At 56.7% G+C, this 19,211-nt stretch overlaps 2 protein-coding genes across 2 annotated transcripts in view; both read right to left on the bottom strand.

Annotated features, from left to right (window-relative positions):
* Positions 1-314: 314 nt before the first annotated feature.
* Positions 315-3,024, bottom strand: DPM2 (dolichyl-phosphate mannosyltransferase subunit 2, regulatory). Its single transcript, XM_006102076.3, has 4 exons — positions 2,917-3,024; positions 2,608-2,697; positions 1,728-1,830; positions 315-969 (listed from the first exon to the last, which is right to left on the bottom strand). Exons 1-4 carry the CDS (start codon positions 2,917-2,919, stop codon positions 911-913), a joined length of 255 nt encoding a protein of 84 aa, XP_006102138.1. The 5' UTR covers positions 2,920-3,024; the 3' UTR covers positions 315-910.
* A 2,325-nt stretch (positions 3,025-5,349) lies between these two features.
* Positions 5,350-19,211, bottom strand: part of FAM102A (family with sequence similarity 102 member A) — a 35,259-nt gene continuing 21,397 nt past the window's right edge. The window contains exons 2-11 of the mRNA XM_006102075.3: positions 16,022-16,142; positions 15,768-15,797; positions 13,589-13,705; positions 11,869-11,915; positions 11,625-11,782; positions 9,694-9,798; positions 9,421-9,616; positions 8,875-8,996; positions 8,709-8,778; positions 5,350-7,996 (exon numbers count right to left, since the gene is read on the bottom strand). Coding sequence (XP_006102137.1) covers positions 7,951-7,996; positions 8,709-8,778; positions 8,875-8,996; positions 9,421-9,616; positions 9,694-9,798; positions 11,625-11,782; positions 11,869-11,915; positions 13,589-13,705; positions 15,768-15,797; positions 16,022-16,142 — 1,012 coding nt within the window. The 3' untranslated portion in view covers positions 5,350-7,950. The remainder of the gene's footprint in view (positions 7,997-8,708; positions 8,779-8,874; positions 8,997-9,420; positions 9,617-9,693; positions 9,799-11,624; positions 11,783-11,868; positions 11,916-13,588; positions 13,706-15,767; positions 15,798-16,021; positions 16,143-19,211) is intronic.

Here is a 19,211-nt window from a genome sequence, read left to right as displayed (position 1 = left end):
TGGGCTGAGGGTCCCTAAAATACTAGTGCCTGCTGGCTTGTGGCTGACACAGGGGAGGTGTGGGGAAGGCTGCTGTGGGGTCTGGCAGGTTGCCATGCGTTCACGACTCCCCAGCCGCGAGCTGCAGGGGTTGGAACCACACCTGTCCCAGTTCCAGCTTTACCGTGTGTCTAGCACAGGGATAATCCAGGAGGCACTGAGGTACTCATTGCACAAACCAGGGTCTCCTGACCTGAGACCAATGCAGTGACCAGCTCCCAGCCCCTCTCCAGCCCCCAGAGCCCAGCTCCCCTGGTCAGGGATGGCACAGAGAAAAACATACCATCAACATTTATTGTTCAGTTCTCCCCAGTGGGCCAGGGCTAGGGCTGAGGGGCTGGGACCCTATGAGAAGATCTGGGAGCCCAGTGTGCCCGGTGGTCCCAAGGCCTATTGGTCTTCCCCCTAAGCTTTCCAGGTCAAGAAGTCCTGGGGAGTCCCTGGCTGTGTCAGACCCGAGAAAGCTGCCTTCTCAGAGAAAAAGGACATGTGGCGGAGAGGCCACATGATGCCTTAAAACGTGCCAATTCCAACATGAGCCTGTGACAGGAGGGAAACTGAGGCAAGAGGGTGGAAGCCAGAAGAAAAAATGACAGGGGTCTGAAAGTGAGGTAGGGAGGACCAGTATCTCTCAGGCCCTGAGCCAGAATGGGGAGAGAGGGAGTTTCCAGGTACGTCCTCCTGGCTCTGGAAGAGTGAGCAGAAGAGAAGTGGGGGTTCTGGTCAGTCAGGGGTGAGTCCTGAACAGCTCCATCCCCAGGGGTGTCTGCAAGGCAGCCATGCTTGAGGGGCTGCAGTGCCTGCACAGGTCCTGTGTGGCCCCGCCCTTGGTATGCACCAGAGGGGAGGCCGCCGCATCCTCGCCGGGCCCTCACTGAGCCTTTTTGGTCCCCTTCTGGTTCTTCAGCATCACGTAGGTGATGAACAGCCCTGGAATATACAGATCAGAAAGGCCAGGTAAGATCCAGGGCACAGCGTGGCAGAGTGACCCATACATCGGGCCAAGGACCTCCCCAACCACCCTCCAGGCCACCTGGTCATCTCCCTAGTCATCCATCAAACCACACATCCGCCCACATTCATTCAACAAACATCCCTGAGTGCTTACCACCAGCCACTGGCTGCGTTTAGTGTTTCAGATTCTACAGGATACAAGATCCGCCCAACTCTCCCTCTCACCAGCGACCACCTGTCCACCTACCTATTTCCCACCTGCCCACTCAACATCCAGCTTCCACTCACCCACCCACTCCACCACCCAGTCATCTGACTGTTGACCCATCCAAACCACTTTCTTGAGCACCAGCTTAGTGCCATGGCCTATGTAGGAGCTGAGGACACAGTAATAATGAAGACACAGTCCTAGCATGCCCACACTCTAAACCAGGGGAGACAAGAGAGGTGCAGGAATCATGCGCCAGGGTGACAAGGGGGTGAGAGGTGATTAAGGTGTGAGCAGTGCAATGATGGTGGTAGTGGAGGGAGCAGGAAAAGGGGAGACATCCCAGTAGAGTCCAGTGAGCCCCAGGCATCTGGAAGACTGATTGTAGCCCTGAGGGATGGACAGGAAAAACCCCCAGGGTGAAGTAAAGGCAAGGAGCCTTAAGTAGATGTCCAGCAAGGTCAGGGGTGGGAGAGGATCATGGGGCGCCCCGCCAAATGCCCTTTTCACGGGAATGATGACTTACCCACAAACAGGAGCAGCAGGAGGCCAGCAGCTAGTGGGATGGCAACAGCATAGGCTCGGGGCAGGAAATACTTGTGGATGACATGCTGGCTGTCGATGAATGGCTGGCATCCAGGGCAGAGCTCTGGTGAGCATTCCCCGCCTTGCCCAGCACCCCCAAGCCCAACCGTCCACCTCCCCCATCTCAGGGGCTGACCCCACTCTAACCACTGGGACAGCGTTTGCTTTTCTTTAAGACGATGGCCATTTGGGTGCCTTGGGTTGTTTCCTTCCTTCGTTTACTTAATAGTTGTTTACTGGGCACTTGCCCTAAGTTAGTGCTGGGGACCTGGCAGGGAACAGGATAAAGGACTTGCTCTCAGGCCCTCACAGCCTAACAGGGGAAAAGGGTACATGAAGAAGCCTGGAGTGATTCCCAACCTGGGCTCCAAGCTCTTCTTTACTAACATTTTTCTCCAAAGGATACCAAGTTCTGCAAGACTTTGCCTTCCAAATGCACTGCCCTTCTTAAGCAGTAACAACCCCCCCCCACCCCCCGCAAATCCTAAGGCCCTCACAAAATCCATGGGGACCCACCATGCCCAGGCGCCAGCAGGATAACCAGGACTAGCCCTCCCATCAAAGGCAGAGCAAATCAGGATCGGTGTAGCAGTTAAGGATATGGCCCTGGCCTCAACCCTGCTTCCCGAGCCTCAGCTTCCTCGTCTCTAAGACGGGGACGGCACTAGCACCTTCCTTGTAGGGCTATTCTGGAGATTTCATGAGCTATTCGGGTGAGGCACCTCGCAAAGTTCCTGACACATATAGCTGCTTAAATGACGTCAGGAGTCGGCTGCAAGATCCATGAATGGAGGCGAGAGGGGGCGGGTAAGTACACATACCAAGAGGATCACCCAGGCGGTGTAGTAGGTGAAGATGATGAGGCTAACGGCGACGAGGCCGAGTCCCACCACCTGGTCCGTCCCCGTGGCCTGGAGAAAAGGGAGGGCTCAATTGACGAAGCGACTCCGCTTCGGTGTCCTAACGGAGGGGGCGTCGCAGCCTGTTACGCTGGCACAGAGAGTGCCGGGCCTCGGCGTTTTCATCCGTACAATGGGCCGGCGGGAGAGCAATCCGGCTTTCGATGGCCCAAGCCCCGTCTTCATCACAGATCTGGGATCCCCAACCCCGACATTCCATCCCAGGCTCACCATTGCCCCGCGCTCCCCTCCGGAGCACCGAGCCACATCCGGTTCCGGATCCGGGCCCTTCTGGCCTTCGGCCGCATGGCACGCCGGGAATCGTAGTCCTTACGCCGGCCCAGGCCCACAATGTCCAAGAAAGGCAGGCGCCGCCTCCTCCCTTTGCATGTCAGGAAATGTAGTTTCTCAAGAGCGTGGTGGGACAAGTTGTTCCTGAATCTTCCTAGGTATTGGGACCGAATTGAGAATCCAGACTGACCGGTACTCGTGGCCTCAGCCCTGTCGAACCCGCCCCAGAAGAAAAGTCCATTTCTAAAGATCCCAAAGTCCCAAGGCCTGAGCGGGATTTGGGGGGTAGAAGTCTCATTTCTCAGGTGGGAAAAATGAGACTCAAAGAGGGGCGAGGTCTGGCAGGAGATCACTATTCGAGTAGGAGGCGAAGCCAACACCAGAACCTAGGGCCCTACTTCCTGGTCCCGGGACCCTAACTAGTCTGTGGAAGGGAGGATACAGAGAACGGTCACTCCCCGGCCGGGTGGGAAGAGGAAGGGCTGGCCCGAGCCCGCGGATGGGGAGGGTTTCGATTGGCTGTCGGGAGGATGGGGAGGGTTTCGATTGGCTGTCAGGAGGATGGGGAGGATTTCGATTGGCTGTCGGGAGGAAGTGCTCGGAGGCTTAGTGAGGGGCAGGGGCAGGGCCAGACTGCTCCCGGCCAGAAACCCCCATCAAGGCCCCCTGGCTTCCCTATCCTCCCTTCGCTGCAGGGATGAGGCCAGGGTGACCCTCCCTCTCCTCACCGCCCGCCTCTCCTGGGTGTCGCGACCGCCAAGCAGCAGCTCAGACAGGTCTTCGGCAGCAGCGTCTGCAGCCCCCCGCCCAGCCTTGGAGGCCCTTTCCTCGAGAGCAGGGGGAGGTGGGGCCTCATCCTTGATCTTTTCGGCGTCCTCCAGTTCTGGGGTCTGGAACTCTGCCTTCCCACACCTCGGGGGCTAGCTGCTCCTCACTCATCAGGTGGACAGGGCTCGTTCCCTCCTCTGTGCTCCACAGCCCCATGCGTCTCCATGATGACTTGTCACCGCATTTTTTAAATTTTTTAAAATATTTTTATTGATTTTAGAGAGGAAGGGAGAGGGATAGAAACATCAATGACGAGAGAGAATCATTGATCGGCTGCCTCCTGTACGCCCCCTACTGGGGATCGAGCCCGCAACCTAGGCATGTGCCCTTGGCAGGAATCGAACCTGGGACCCTTCAGTCCGCAGGCCGGCACTCTATCCACTGAGCCAAACCGGCTAGGGCTGTCACCACATTTTAATTATCCGATTAACTTGATTTGGCCCACCTGACTCTGGGCTCCCTGAGGGTAGAGTCTGTGGTCACTGCTGTATCCCCAGTGCCTAGAAAGGGGCTTCGCACAAAGTAGCTTTGAGTCAAGAAACCGGCTTTAAGATTCTGTGGCTGTTTGGACCTTGGGATATAGCATCGGGGAGGTGGGGGTGAGGCACCTAGAGATAAGGCCTGAACCGGGCATGTTCCTTCTAGCAGCAGCTGTCTCTTTGGGTTGTCTGAGCCCATCTCTGACTATGGGGACTGCCCTCCCAAAGCTGGCAGGAGCTATCTCATTTTTCACTTAGCAATACTGTGTTCCAAAGGAGCGACCCTTTTTGGCCGAGAGCCCAATTTCTTCCCTCTCTGTCTCAGGACAGACTTTGGGCTCAGCTGAGAGCCAGCGTTTCCTTCCCCAGGTGTGCCCTGAATGGAGGAAGGCGACTGAGAATCAGCCTCCAGGGCTTACAGGGGCTATGCCTGGACATCAGCCCTGAGAAGGGGTGGGCATAATGCAGAGGCAGAAATGAGGCCTGGTAGTCCGGTTCCTCCTGGCCTGTCCAAAGCCAGTGAGGTTTCCTGCCACTTCTGAGCTCATTAAAGGTCCAGGGTGCCTTGTCTTTCTCAGAGCTTGGTGCAGACTCCTCTGTAACTTTAAACCGGGGCAGGAAGCGAGGGGCCCAGGCCTGGAAATTTAGACAGGGTGGGGACATGCTTGGGACCTCCCGTAGGTCATGCTGTACACCCAACTTTCTCATTTGATCCACAACCTCATTTGCAGCTGAGAAAACGGATAGCTTTCTGTCTTCGGGCACACTTGCTAGAGGACACCTGAGTGCCGGGAGGCCCGTAGAGCAGTGGTTAGAACTGGGCTCTGAGGTCAGAGCTGCCACTTACTAGACCTGAGACTGGCAAGAAACCACACTTGTGGGCTTCAGTTCCCTCCCCTGCACTCTGGTGTAATAAAGGTGGTAATAATTGTGACTTCAGCCAGGACTTGGGGAAGCCTGGCCACTTACTTCTTCTCCATCCCCCAAAGCATCACACTTGGCTTCCATCTGATGCTGTCTTTGACCCCAAAGTCAAGTGGACAACACAAATAAATAAGAACCAATATGCCATAAACAAAACTGCAACATTTAATTATTCCCCAAACCAAGACACTGACACTAGGCTGATTTCCCTTTACAATGTTATTTTCTACAGTAGAAGCTGGGACAGAGATACAAACACAGCCCACTGAATCAGGGTGTGGTGGTGGCAACATTCTGTTAGAAAAGAGGGGAATTAAAAAAAAAAGACACCCCCCCCCATCTCCCTCAAGAGAAGAACGTGGACATTCTCCATCCTGGCAGATCATGCCATGTGGTCAGTTTGTGGGGTGACCAAAAATAATAGCCTAAAAATATTGTAGATTTTTATTTTCTTTAAATCTCCTAGTAAAAACGTTAAACTGTCTTCCAAGATTCCAAACTGACATTGCATAGACCAATTCCTTTCCAAAAATATCTCTAATATATTCCTCTCTCTCTCTCTATAGAATTTTAAGTCTAGGAGCTGTGGGCGCCTAGTGGGAAGTCACTGAGCTTGAGGGGACCGGAGGGCTCCCATGTGGGGATGGGGCCAGGGCTCTAGGCCTCCAGCTCCAGCCAGCATTCATTTGGTTATGGCCAAATTCGCAGTCCAATTTCCCTGGCCCAGGGCCCGGCATGGGAGGATGTGGCAGGCTCTGTCTCCTGGGGTGACTGTCAAGTTCAGACCTCATCTGGAGTGAGGCTGGGGTTCCTAGTTTGGGGAGTCTCCCCACCAGCACCAAAGCCAGCTGTTTTATGCCCAAAAGCCCCAAAACTGAACCAGACACCAAATACACCTTCCCACTGGGCTGAGGTCCTGCAGACACAGGGGGGAAGGGCAGTACCCCATCTTCTGGGGGTCACTGCATGTGGAGATAGTGCAGCCAATCCCCTTTTAAAGTGCCGGGTGTCTACGGGACAGGAAGGGACCCACAGAGCTGACCAGAGCCTTCTCCAGCCAGAGCAAACGCTCCATCCTGCCTCGGCAGGCACCTTCTAACATTCATTTTCTGAAAGGGTTAGGTGATTAAAAACAACAAAATCCTAGAAATGTTCTGGCCCAATGCTGGGAGGTTCCAAGACCAAGACTCCAACTCTTGCCAGCTGGGGCAGAAGGACGACCCTCCCAGCCTGGGGAGGACACCCTCACTCCCACCCCTACCAGAGGGAGCAGCAGTAACCCGCCCCGTCCAGATCACCAGCACTGCTGGGACCAGTCAGCGGGCGGGGCAGAGAACAGAACCACCTCCCCTCACCTGGAGGAGGAAAAATACCTAACTTCGAACCCAAAAAAAGGAAGGGCGAAAAGAGAAAAAAAGAAGTGTAGGGTAAACACCAGCCTGCTGGGTTTATACAAAAATGGGTGAAATTACGAGCGGCAGGGGATCTGTCCCGGGCCTGGCTGGCAGCCAGCACCACCTTCAAGCAAGTAACGAGGACAGGGAGGAAAGTGCTCAGAGCAGAGGCTCAGTGAGGGGCAGGGGCAGGGGCAGGGCCAGACTGCTCCCACCAGAGACCCCCATAAAGGACCCCTTGCCCAGAGAGGGGAAGCTTTCAGAGGAGGGCTCAGGCTTTGGGGGCCAGGAAGCCAGCTCCAGCTGGTCCAGTCTCAGCCCATCTGCCCCTCCAGCAGTGGCCTCAGCCTGGGCCAGCTGACCCTGAGGGGAGAGAGAAGGGGTGGTGCTTGCCCAGCCCAGTCAAGCCCCATACCTCCAAGGGCTGGGGAGGCACCTTCCTGGCTTTCTACAAGAAACCAGCTGCTCAGGGCCCAGCCCGGGGCAGAGGGGAACCGTCTTCGAAGCTCAGACCTTTCTCAGCATGGCTCAGGCCTGAGCGGCAGCAAATAGGAGGGAGGAGAGGTGGCGCCACGTTCCAGCCGGGCTGCTAGGGCTGGGCCGCTGGCTGCACAGCAGGCAGTACCCATGAATCCTTGGGAAGGGATCAGAGGGAGGGCAGGCGAGGGCCGGTGGGGCTGTGCTGGACACAAGCATGTGCAAAGTGCAGGCTGCCTGGGCAGCAGGAGAACATTCGTTGGGGGAGGGAGTCTCAAACTGGAGTGTGGGAGGGGTCTGAGGTCTTGGCTCCCAGGAGGAGGCCGCCAGCGGGTCCCCCAGGGCACAAGGAAGGGAGAGCTGAAGCACTAAGCAGTCAGAGGGCCACAGTGGCAGGATTCTGGGGGTGAACTGGCCCCCAAGGGCAAGGGGGCAATGGAACAGAGCCCTGCCAGGGCATGGTTGAGCTGGTGCTCCTAGAGTGAGTGGGGACACAGGGCAAGAGGCCCCTCGGCCACAAGCAGCTCCGCGTGTGTAGGAGCTGCTGCATGTCCTCATCGAGGGGCCGGGTGGGGCTCCAGCAGGGCATCCTGGCCATCTTGGCCTTGCCCACCTACTTCATGGGCCTGCCCTCTAGTGGTTCAGAGAAGAATATTCACAGTGGTGCCCAGGCCCTAGGCCAGGAAGGTCCCAGCATGGATGGGAGGACAATGGAATGATGCATTGGGGCAGGAGTGGGGCTGGAGTGCATGGAGGAGGCACAGATGAGATGCAGAGTGGATGGTGATCCAAAGGGGAAGGACCCTCGTGGAATGACACGGATCTGGACACCCGCAAAGGCAGGGCCCTTCTCCAGCCTGGACACCGGCTCCTCAATGGCTTTCAATCACGACTGGCTCGTAGACCCCAGAGGAGACCCTGTGGGAAGAGACAGATCAGCTTATCCAGGAGGCCAGGGGGAGATGGCAGGTGCAATTTTGAGCCGTGGCAGCAGGGGTCAGCAGAGCAGCACCAGGGGGCAGGTCTGGGGCCCTGGGCAGCCCAGCCAAGTTCTCCTCCAGCTCTGGCTCTGGATGTTAAATGGGCACTTTCCCACCCTGCCCGCAGGAACAGGGGAAGAGCCTGCAGTACAACCCAGCACGGGGGAATCTCCTCCACCCACTCGTTCATTCAGTGAGTCAGGCGCACTATAAATAAATGGTTAAGAGGGCACTGGCCTTCTATAAACCAGAGTTCAAGGCAACGTTTGATCCTACCACCCCTCGTCTGTGACTATACCCAGCACCTCACTCAGTGCCTGGTGTTCAGTAAACACCTGTCCAATACATCATCACTTGAGGGGTTCCCAGACCCAGGAGGAAGGGAAAGCAGGGTCCAAAATAAAGACTATTAAGCTGCTGCCCTGTGCCCAGCTCTGTGCGAGGCACTTTCCAGGCTGCCTCTGACACCCTCAGTGCCAACCCCGGAGCATTGTCCCAGGTCCACACCATTCGAGAGATGGAGAAACTGAGGCTCAGAGAGAGGTGCTGGCCCCAGGCCACACTGTGGTGACAAGAGCAGGCATTCAAAGCCAGGTCAGCACCACGCTCCCATGGCCGCCCTAACCACCCACCCGAGCCTTCATCCCTACCTGTTGGCCAGCTGGATGCCACTCAGCGTGGTGGAGCCATCGCGGCTCACAAATAGCCGGAGGTTGCTGTCTGCGGGAACACAGGAGAGGACGGAGGCTGAGCAGGGCGGGAGCCCCTGGAGCAGGTGGCACTGTCCCCCCAGCCCGCCCGGCGTGGGCAGCTCACCCTCAGTGTTGCTGCCGTCGGTGAAGTCCTGGCTCTGCATGATCTTTTCCACGATGTCATCTGCATCGATCCGCGTGTCATCCACCCAGGTCGGGTGGCTCTCCACCGAGTCCTTCTTCCGCCTGGAGCAGGGCGGGCAGAGTCACACAGTCAGGGTAGTAACGGGCACAGTGATGACAGCAGCGGCCACCTACATCGCTCAGGATGCTCTCTGTGTACATGAGAGCTTGTTCACATGGTATTCACATAACCGCATGCAGCCCTGCTGTGCAGGTGCCACATTACTTGGTCTTACAGAGGAGGACGCAGAGGCTCTGAGAGGCCTAGCAGGGACCTAAGCTACACAAAGTCATACACAGCAACCGCTGACGGAGCACGTACGCGCCAGTTAGGTCAGGGCTAACTCATGAACATCAACTGGTTGAGTCATCAGCATCCAACCCTGAGGCAGGGACCCTAGTGTCCCGTGTTACAGGCAAAGAAGCAAAGGTTCAAGGAGCCACCGGGAGGGGTCTGTTCTCCAAAATGCTGAGCAGTGAGACTCACCGGAATGAGCGGTCTGACAGATGCGCGGGCCGGGGAGGCCGGGGTGGCTTCTCGGGGGGCCGGTGCTCACGCTCGCCACCCTCGGGGCCCTCCACCGTCATGCTGAGGCCACCAGAGGCACTGCTGCTGGTGGACGTGTTGCGACGGTGCGTCAGGTCGGAGAGGCTGGAGGAGCGCGAGTGCTCCGTGCTGTAGCCTGGGTGGAAGGGGCGTGCATTACAAGGGAGCCGGGCAATATGGAAGGCCAGGGGCATGGGCCAGGCGGGCACCCACCAGAGATCTTGGACTGCTGGCTGGCGTAGCTGGAGTTGCGGGAGTGGCCAGAGTGGAACACCTCCTCGGGGCTGGACAGGTTCTGGTCTGTCTCCTCCGGAAGCCCTGGAAGGCAGGGAGCGGGCAGGGGTTACCAGTGGTGCCCGTCCTCTCACTGCGTCTGGCGGGGTGTGGGACACTATGTAAACTGACGTCAGTAGGAGCGGCAATCTGCTCCAAGCCACAGTTCACCATCCGAACCCAGGGTCATTCATTCTACAAATATCTGTCAGGGTCCGCCTCCATGCAGGGTGCTCTACTGGGTGCTGTGAACAGGAGACAGGGTGTCACAGGCCACTGGGGAGGAAGAATATTTAACAAACATGACCCACAATTTCAGTGAGTGGTGCAGAGCAGTGTGGGGTCTGACCCAGCCTGAGATCAGGGAGGGCTTCTCAGAGGCAGTGGCCTTAATGTGAGACCATCAGGAGGCGTGGGAGGAAGCACGGCAGATAAGGCATCAAAGGGCCTTCTGGAGGGAACTAAGGCAAAGGCCCTGAAGCTTGTGAGCTCCGGTCAATGCAGCTAAAATAAAGCAAAGCAGGGTGAGGGGAACTGGCGGACAGCCCTGTCCCAAGTCACCCAGAGGCCCAACTTCGAAACTAACATCCCAGCACTCCCCAGCAGGAGGTGCAGGGGAGCCAGGGGGCTCCACCCAGGGCCGTGGGTACCACCCACCAGGCCTCCTGTGGTAAACACAGGAAGCAAGGGCTTGCCCAGCCCCTCTTTGGAGATGAGCACAGCCAGGCCACCAGCTGGACCCCAGGCCTGTGTCCCCACCCAAAGTCAAGCGGCTTTTTAAGCCCCCAACAGGTCCTCTGCAGGGGGGTCAGGGGTAGAGAAAACCTGCCACAGAGGCATTTGGGGCTCATACCCCACACTGCCTGGGAGAGCCATCTCTGCCACTCTGCACAAAAGCCTTATCTGTACCGGGGTGGCCTGCTCCCCAGATCTCTGCCCTGGGGACACATACCCAGAAGCTGGAGAAAGTAATAATGCTGGGAAGCCTGCATTCCCAAGTGCAAGCCCAGGCTGAGGCAGCAGCACCCCAGCTCTCCACTCTGGGCTCACTGGCTGGGTCTCCAGGAAAAGTGGGAGTGGAGGGAGTTGACCGTTGAGATCAGGGGTCCCTCCCTGCTGCCAGCCCCCGAGGGCAGAAACCAGCAAACATCTGCTGAGCCACCGGGCACCGTGCCCTAATTGCTCTTGCGACACAAACTAGGGCCACCACGTGCCGCCTTGCCAGAGCCTCCTCTCCTGGTGGTGCCTCCTCTCCTGCTGGCACCTCTCCTCCTAATCGCCAAGCCTCTCCTCTGGGAATGCAGGCTCGTCTGAAATTTTATAACATCAGTAATAATGACAACTGAGTAGACATCCACAGAGTACATACTCTGTTCAGGCAAGGCCACACATTTGCTCAGTTCATCCCCCAGCAACCCAAGATGTGGTTACTACTGCTGATCCCATTTTACAGGACACTGAGGCCCAAGAGGCAACATGGCCAGTCAAGGTCACGTAGCAGGTGGGGGAGAACAAAAGCTCACAGCACACGTCTCTCTGCCAGGAACGCTGTGCCCCACGCCCCGGATTCAGCTCAAATGCCATCACTTCAGGGAGACTTCCCTGGCCCCAGAGAGATGCCTTCCGTGTCCCTCTCACGGCTCTTTCTCTGTAGGTAGACATGCCCTTGACTTAGTATTGTCTGATTGACGCCTGTCTCTCCTGCTAGATGGGGAGGGCCACGGGGTCAGGGACACCACGTCAGTCTCTGTCCAGGGCACTGCACGCTGCTGGCACACGGGAGGGGCTTGCACAATGTCTGCCTAATGGAAGCACGGACACCTCGGAGGTAAAGGGAGGCGCAGGGTAAGGCGGCAGGTAGGGAACGGTACCTGAGCCGAGAATGGTGGGCCGGATCTTGGGGGGCCTGGACCCTGTCAGGGAGTTGGTGGTGCTGCTGCAACTGCTGCTGGTCCCGCCTCCCTTACACGTCAGCTGCAGGGAGGAATCCTGGCCTGGGATGGAGATGGACTTGGCAGTGGACGGCGGCCTTGGGAGGACAGAGAGGGGTATGACTGTGTGCCCCAGTCCTGGGGCCAGCTGAGCCCCCACCCCTCAGCCTGCACCCATACTCACGTCTTGAAGCAGGGGTCTCCAGAGAGCAAGGACATCCCGATGGTGACCTGTGAGACAAGGAGAAGTCAGCCATACCACGTCTGCTCACTCAGCCCAGGTGCCTGGACTCCTGCGGCCTCCCTGCTCCGGCTTCAGACAGGGCTCAGAGTCTGATCCCGTCTCTGCCCCCTGCTGGCCCTGGGGAAGCCATGAGGAAGGCAGAACTGAGCCTGACATCTGCTTCATGGGATAGAGGAGAGGATGCAGTGAGATGAGGGTCACTTGGCTTAGCACCGGGCTGGGAGTGACTGAGCAGCAAAAGCCAGCTACCGCTACTTCAAAACTACAGCCAGACTGGGAGCCGTCATGGTAGGACCGCACAGTCACTCTCCCTCAGTGCCCAGGGCTCCGAGTGGGCGTGGGAAGGAAGGAGGCTGGAGAAGCCGGCCCAGTGAGAAGGGGGTTCATAGTCCAACACGGAGGGCAGGGGCTTAGCGAAAGTTTCTTGAGTGAAGTAAAGCAAAAACCCGTTAGAAACTTAAGAATTTAACATCCACTTGGGCAAAGATTCTGGCAATGGCCCAAACAAGGCAATGTTTGGGTTCCCAAATCTGGGCTGAGATGGAACGACAGGTGGGAAAGAGGCTCAGATCCCAGCCACCACCACCAAAAAGAAGACCACTGGGTTGAGGAGCTTCTTAAAAAAATTTATGGATTATTTTTTTGGCCACGATAGCAGCCTACAAAGGAGGTGACGGTGCCAGGTTGTAGAGGAGGGAAGAGACCCAGACTCGGAGGATGCGACTGCTCAAGACCCTGGAGACAGGCTGAGGCCTTGAAGCCAAGGCCACCTGCCCCTCGGGTGCCCTTGATCTGGCCTGAGATGCATGGGCCCACTGGGGCGAGGCTGAAAGCTCCCTGCTCTCACCACAATTAGCCTATACTTTCTCGGTGCCCCGATTCCCTCTGCACAGGGTCTGGGAGACCCCAGAGCCTCTGCCCACCACTGCTGGCCCAGCTCTGCCTTGGCACCACATGCTCCCACTGGGTCGGGCGGCAGAGGTGCAGTTAGGGCAAGGCTGTTTCTCAGCCAGGTGGAAGGGCGTGGAGACAAGGAAGAGAGGTGTGCGGGTGGCAGATGCCCAGATATCTCTGTCCCCAGAGGCCAAGGAGGCAGCTGCCCGGGGGGAGGGAGCTGCCCCGCCACCGGAAACTTGCACGTGGGTCTCTGGAGCAGCCGCCCTCAGCCTGCCAGGTGGAGGGGCAGCAGGTCCTTCCGGTCACGACGCTTCACCTCAGGCTGCCTCATGTCATGTGGGGCAATGGGAGGACCTGACTGTGGTCTCAGTCCCAGCTCTGCTGTGGCCCCGGGCTAGCGATCTAACCGGTGCCTCAACTCCTTCCTGTGCAAAACGGGGACTAATAATACACCCCGAACCCCACGGGGCTGTTGTCAGGCATCACAAGACAAGAGGTGGCAGCACTCAGCAAGGCTGGTCTCACCGAACCCTTAAAGAGACTGTTGGGGTCCAGACCCCAACTATGGATGGGGAAACTGAGGCCTGGCTGACCCAGGCCTTGGATGGTGGTTTCCTGACCCAGGACCCACATCCTCCCAGTATCCCTCACTGCTGTCCAGGGGAAGAACCTGTATTTTTAACAACCCTCCAGGGAACCTGGTGAGGAGCAGGGCTGCCCGGTCCCAGGGTGAGAGGGGACAGAGAGGCAGCAGGGCCAGTACCTTGAGGATAGAGTTGTCCTGGCGGGTGTTCTTCGTGTCATACCCCTCCAGCAGGCAGCAGCGCACGGTGGAGCCCGAGCCCGCAAACTCAGCCAGGTTCAAGTCCGCAAAGCCCAGCTGGGAGGGAGAGAGGAGAGGAGACTGGGTGGCTGCAGGGAGTGTGGGTGCCGGGCTGGCAGCACAAGGGTTAACTTGGCGAAGGGGGAGGGGCAGGCAAAGCCCCTGGGACACACCACAGCCCAGACTGCCTGTTGCATAACCTGCACCCAAGGACAGGGGCCCGGCTGGTGGCTGGGGTTGGCGGCTCCAACGTGGCAGAGCCAGGAGCTCACATCCCTGAGCCACACAAAGCGCCCTTTGTGCTGTGTCCCAGAGTGCACCGGGGCAGCGCCTGAGATGAAAGGACATTGTTGTCTGTGACACAGACACATTGTTCCCTGGGAGACAAGGCTGCGCTGTGGGAGCTGCCAGGACAGTGGGCAGGGGGGAGGAAAATCCCGTGGGAACTTGGCGTTGGGATGGTGGGTGGGGGCACTCCGCAGGGTGCGCAGGAGCCCCTCCTGCAGGCTGGAGTGAGGGTCCTCAGATACAGAGAGAGGAGCAGGGATGGGGAAGGAAGTGGAGAAAGTACGAGAACAGGGTCTATGAGTTCAGGCCTTTTAGATGGAAGCCAATTCTGACAGACCTGGAGGGGCAACAGAGGCTCAGGTGAGGGGATGCTGGGATTAGAACTTGGGGGACGTTTACTGAGCACCTGCTGCGTGCAAGTCTCTCCTGCAGACTTTGGGGCACAGGTGCCAGAATCAAGGACTAAAATCAAATTCCAGTCCCGCCATCAACTCAGTGACCCCCACCTTACAGACAAGGAAGCCGGTTCAGAGAGGAAGTGGCATGGGCAGGGCCCCAGGGGGCTTAACCAGCACAACCAGCCTGAACGAGGCCTGACCAGCCTCACGTCTTGCCACCTCTCTGGGCCTCAGTTTCCTCCTCTGTGTCCAGGTGCTGAGCCAGTGTGGACAGTTGATGGGAGAACAGGAAGGGAAGGGCCTGGCAGGTCTGACGCGTGCTAGGCGCATGACAAACATTTGCCGGATGGACGTAGGATGCTCCAGCTGTTTGCTGGTAGTTTCTTTCCTGGCTGGGCAGCTGTCCTCACCCACGTGAATCAACAGGAGGAGAAATTTCCACTCTGATGCCTTCCACAGGCCGGTTCTGGCCACCCTGCCCTCTGCCCCTGGAGAGGCACATGAGCGAGCAGCCAGGGCAGAGCGCACAGCCCAGAGCCCAGAGCTTCCTGAACTCTGGTTGGTGGGAAGGAACACGCCCTGTGCACAGGGTGAGGTGAGGCAAAGGCATTTCCCCTCCGACCTGACTGAGCCCCCTCCCCGCCCCCCCCCCCCGCAACATGCTACCTCCCTGGGGAGCCCCAGAGGGTGGGCTGTGAGTCCCCATAGAGAAGGGGCTTTAGGGCAGAGCAAGCTTATTCAAAACCAGAGGTAACCCGTCTTCTCCTGCCTTTCCCAGTGGAAAAGGTTGTCATGTGGGGGCTGAACTCTGTGGGCGCAGAGAACCTAGCAACCACACACATGCAACACGGAGACTGGCTGAGTCACCCGTCCCCCAGCCACCAAAGGGACACCACTGCTCTTAAAGCAAAAGGGAATTTGTGATGACATGAGAACATGCCGTGACGTACTGGCGAGAAAAGCAGCAGGCTCAGAATCCACTCAGTGCAGTTAAAACAGGTCCCTTTTGTGTAGTGAAAAGCCACACTGCCTGCACATACACAGGACTCATGCAAGGTGCTCATTTTACAGTTCTCTAAGCTATATCGAACATTTTACTCACTGCTCTGTGTGTATGATATATTTCATAACATTTTTTTCTTAAAAGGCCTGGAACAGTCCTAAGGAATCCCAATGCTGGGATGGGGGAGGGGCCTGGAGAGGAAGGGGACATAAACTACCCTTTGCACTCTATGGACGTCAGCGAACATATGCTGTGTGTCTGTGAAGTGTAAAGACGGTCAACAGAGATATTTCCAAAAAACAATACATCTCCTGTAGGGCTGAGTGTCTCCTGTTTGGGGCAGAAATGGGGCTGGAGGTTCTTCTGGGAGCTTCTTTCATTGCCTGTCCCCCCATCCCATCCCACCAACCCGTCACACAGTTCCACTCACCTTGGAATAAGTCTTCCCACCTTTCAGCTCCTGCACAGGGAGACAGACATAAGCAGCAGGGTGAGTAGGAAATCCAAGGGACCTCATATGTCTCCCCAATTCCCCAATCCCCCCAAAAGTGACCGCCAGTGGAGGAGGACAAGAAAAGCAGCAGAGTGACCCATTATCTCTGAGGGGGACAAGCCAGGGGACGGGCCTACAGCCACCAGAGCAGTGGCCCACACCCCCAGCCCCGGCCCAAAGCCCAGCCTCACCTTGCGTACCGACACCCGGAAGATGCAGGGGTCCAGCAGGCCAGTGGCCGGGTTGGCGCTCATCTTACACACGAAGGTGAACCGCTTCCGCCACCGCACGCAGTTCTCCTGCACCTCCTCCCTGCGGGCCAGACAGACAGGTGAGCACAGATGCAGGTCAACGCCCAGCGAACCAGGAGGGACCGGACTCACCTCTAGGGAGGCAATGACGGGAGGGGAAGAGGAAGGAAGGGGAGCTCTCGCTTTTCACTTTGTATCACAAAGTGACTGCAGTTTCATAACAAGAATGTGCTTGTGTAAGTGTTGTAAAAACAAAAATATGCCATAAAAAATGAAAAACACAAGGCGGGTGAGGTCAGGCTGGGGGCAGCTGCCCCCCCCTCTGCTCCCAGCGCTGTGCCCCCACCCCCTTGTTCTGCGGCCTGGGGTGACTCCTTCCGCTGCCATTACCTCCCACTGGCCATGTCCAGTGACCCTCCCAGCAGTGTTCCCAGGCTGGACTACCGGTCCATTTTACAGGTGAAGAGACCGAGGCTGGGTAAACTGCCCGGTCCCACCCAGCCAGGAAGCAGCAGGCCCTAAGCCCGGCCCACCTGCTCCAGAGTCCCCTTCTTCACCACTAGTAACAACAGTAGCAGCTAACGCTCACACAGCACGTCCCATGTGCTTTACAAACCAGGCCAGCCAGCCATGGTCACGCCAACCCTTCCCACAGGGCAGCACTAATCCAATCCCACATTCAAAGGAACCAGAACTCTGGGGCGGAGACCCTAGCCCCAGGCCCACAGATGGCAGAGCAGACCAGGGTCTTGAACCCAAGCAGCCTAGCTCAGGTGCCACACATTTAACCCTCACCACCCCAGGTCTAAGACACTACTCGGGCCCCTCAGCTCTCCTGACACTAACTTGGGGTCTGTCCTTGCAGCCCCCCGAGTTCTTCCTGGGCCTGGGGGGCATGACCAAGCCCCAAATTCAGAATCCACTTAAGAGGGAAGCGCTCTGTGCCCTGGGAGTGGGTGGGAGTTGGGGAAGCAGCTCATCTGAGCCTCTCCCAGCTGCTGCGGGGGCCCTGGCAGGAGCTGGGGGTGGCGGCGGCACATGTCAAGAGCTGAGCTCTGCACCCCTGTGCAGCATCCCGGCGTCCCCTACAGCCTGTCTGGCAGAACCTGTGCGCAGGAAGGGAGGGGCCAGGGAAGGGAGGGGCCGGCAGGAGAGACATTATCTCCAGCCTCATCCCACCTCACAGGAGTGGCCCAGCGGACAGCCGACAGCGAGGAAGTGACCGAGCCACACCCCAGACCTGAGGAGTGTGGGTTACCTGCCAGGCTGGGGCCCGAGGGTGGAGGGTTGGCACAGGATGCGCATCTCCTGAACACTGCAACCTTGGAAGGCAGGCTCTATGCCACCCCCTTCTGCAGCTGAGGGCACTGAGGCAACAACAGACCGCCCAGATCACATCCCCAGTGACTGACAAAGCAGGATTCAAACCCAGGACTGTCCGGCTGCAGAGCCATGAGCCACACCTGGGTTCATAGGCCACGGAGCCCGGAAAGCCTGGCAGGGACTGGCCCTGCAGTGGACTTACAGACCAACATTTGACAGTGATGACTCATTGTCACCCGGAGAGGGGGAGGGGGACTTAGGGAAGGTGACTGGCTGCAGGGAGGTGACATTCAAGCTCAGACCCAACTGCAGAATGAGGAGTAGCCCGTGGGGACAGTTCCCGGCTGAGGGAAGGGACTGCGTGAGAAGCAGACGTACTCGAGGTCTCCTTGGCTGATGCAAGCCTCTGAGCAGAGCCTCTGGGAGGAGCTCCCTGCTGGCTCCACAAGGCTTTGAGGATGTGACCAAGGCTTGTCCCACATCCTGCCAGGTCTGTGACAAGGGGCAACAGGACTCAGGGCAAGCCGTCTTGGGAGCACAGCCCTCACTCTCTGTGCAACTCGGGCTGGGGCTCGACCTCTCCACCCTCATTAGTGAGTGCACCAGCCACTCACTCATGGGCACCTGGGAGCATTCAGTGATGCGAGCCCTGCAAGGACCTGGGCGGGGGTGGGGGTGGGTGGATGTCGTCAATGAGATGTGTCTTATCTGATGAAGACACTCGGGGTCTAGAGAGACTCAGTCACCAGAATGCTCCAACCTCGTGAGGAGGGTGAACTCCAGCAACCTCCCACAGCCCCAAGACTGGGACAAACAGAAAAGGTCAGGGCTAGAGATGAGGGAAGAAGGAAAAGCCCCCAACTCCCGACAGACATGGGCACGAGCCCTCAGGAAGCAGGTGCCACAAGAAAAGCAGGAGCCCTGGGCTGGGGCATCAGCCATGCCAGCTGCACTCATTCGTTCACTCATCAAATAACAGCTCCAGTTCTGTGCCTGTGCCTGTTCTATGCACTGGCACTACAGCAGTGACCAGCTTACACTCTAGTGGGAACAGAAAGATGAGGATCAAACAAATGAGAAAAATACATGGTAGTAGAAAGGAAGAACTAAAATGATCTCTACTGGCAGATGACTTGGTCTTGTATGTAGAAAATCCTAAGGAATTCACTAAAAAACTATTAGACTACAAGAGTTCAGCAAGATTGCAGGATATAAGATCAATATAAAAAATCTACTTTTCTATGTACTAGCAAATATCCACAATAAAATGAAGAATATTTTATTTAAAAAGAATAAAATATGTAGGTATAAATTTAACAATAGAAGTATAAAACATATACTTTGGAAAATTATAACACATTGTTGAAAAAAATTCAAGATCTAAATAGGGATTTGTATCTTCTTGGTGAAAAACTGAAAGCTTTTCCTCTAAATCAGGAATAAGATAAGGATGTCCACTCTCATCAATCTTAACATAGTTCTGGAAGTCCTAGCCAGAGCAATCAGGCAAGAGGAAGAAATAAAAGGCATCCTTATTGGGAAGGAAGAAGTAAAAGTGTCACTTTTTACAGATGTCATGATTCTGTATATAGAAAACCCTAAAGACTCAACCAAAAAACTATTAGAAACAATAAACAAATACAGTAAAGTTGCAGGATGCAAAATCAATGTACAAAAATCCACTGTATTCCTATATACTATTAACAAAAAGAATAAAATACCTAGAAATAAACTTAACAAAGGATGTGAAAGACCTATATACTAAAAACAACAAAGCATTATTAGAAGAGATTGAAAAAGACACAAT

Source organism: Myotis lucifugus, unplaced genomic scaffold (genome assembly GCF_000147115.1).
Source record: "Myotis lucifugus unplaced genomic scaffold, Myoluc2.0 scaffold_397, whole genome shotgun sequence".
NCBI classification, from domain to species: domain Eukaryota; kingdom Metazoa; phylum Chordata; class Mammalia; order Chiroptera; family Vespertilionidae; genus Myotis; species Myotis lucifugus.
The sequence above is the reverse complement of the archived record's forward strand: the minus strand, read 5'-3'. Positions and strand labels throughout refer to the sequence as shown.

Bases quoted from the DNA above. Each gene is read 5' to 3' on its own strand.
- DPM2 (XM_006102076.3), bottom strand. The intron at 1,831-2,607 runs GTATGTGTACTT...CCTGGATGCCAG, and splicing joins CCGCCTGGGTGATCCTCTTG to CCATTCATCGACAGCCAGCA. The intron at 970-1,727 runs GTAAGTCATCAT...TGTATATTCCAG, and splicing joins CCTGCTGCTCCTGTTTGTGG to GGCTGTTCATCACCTACGTG.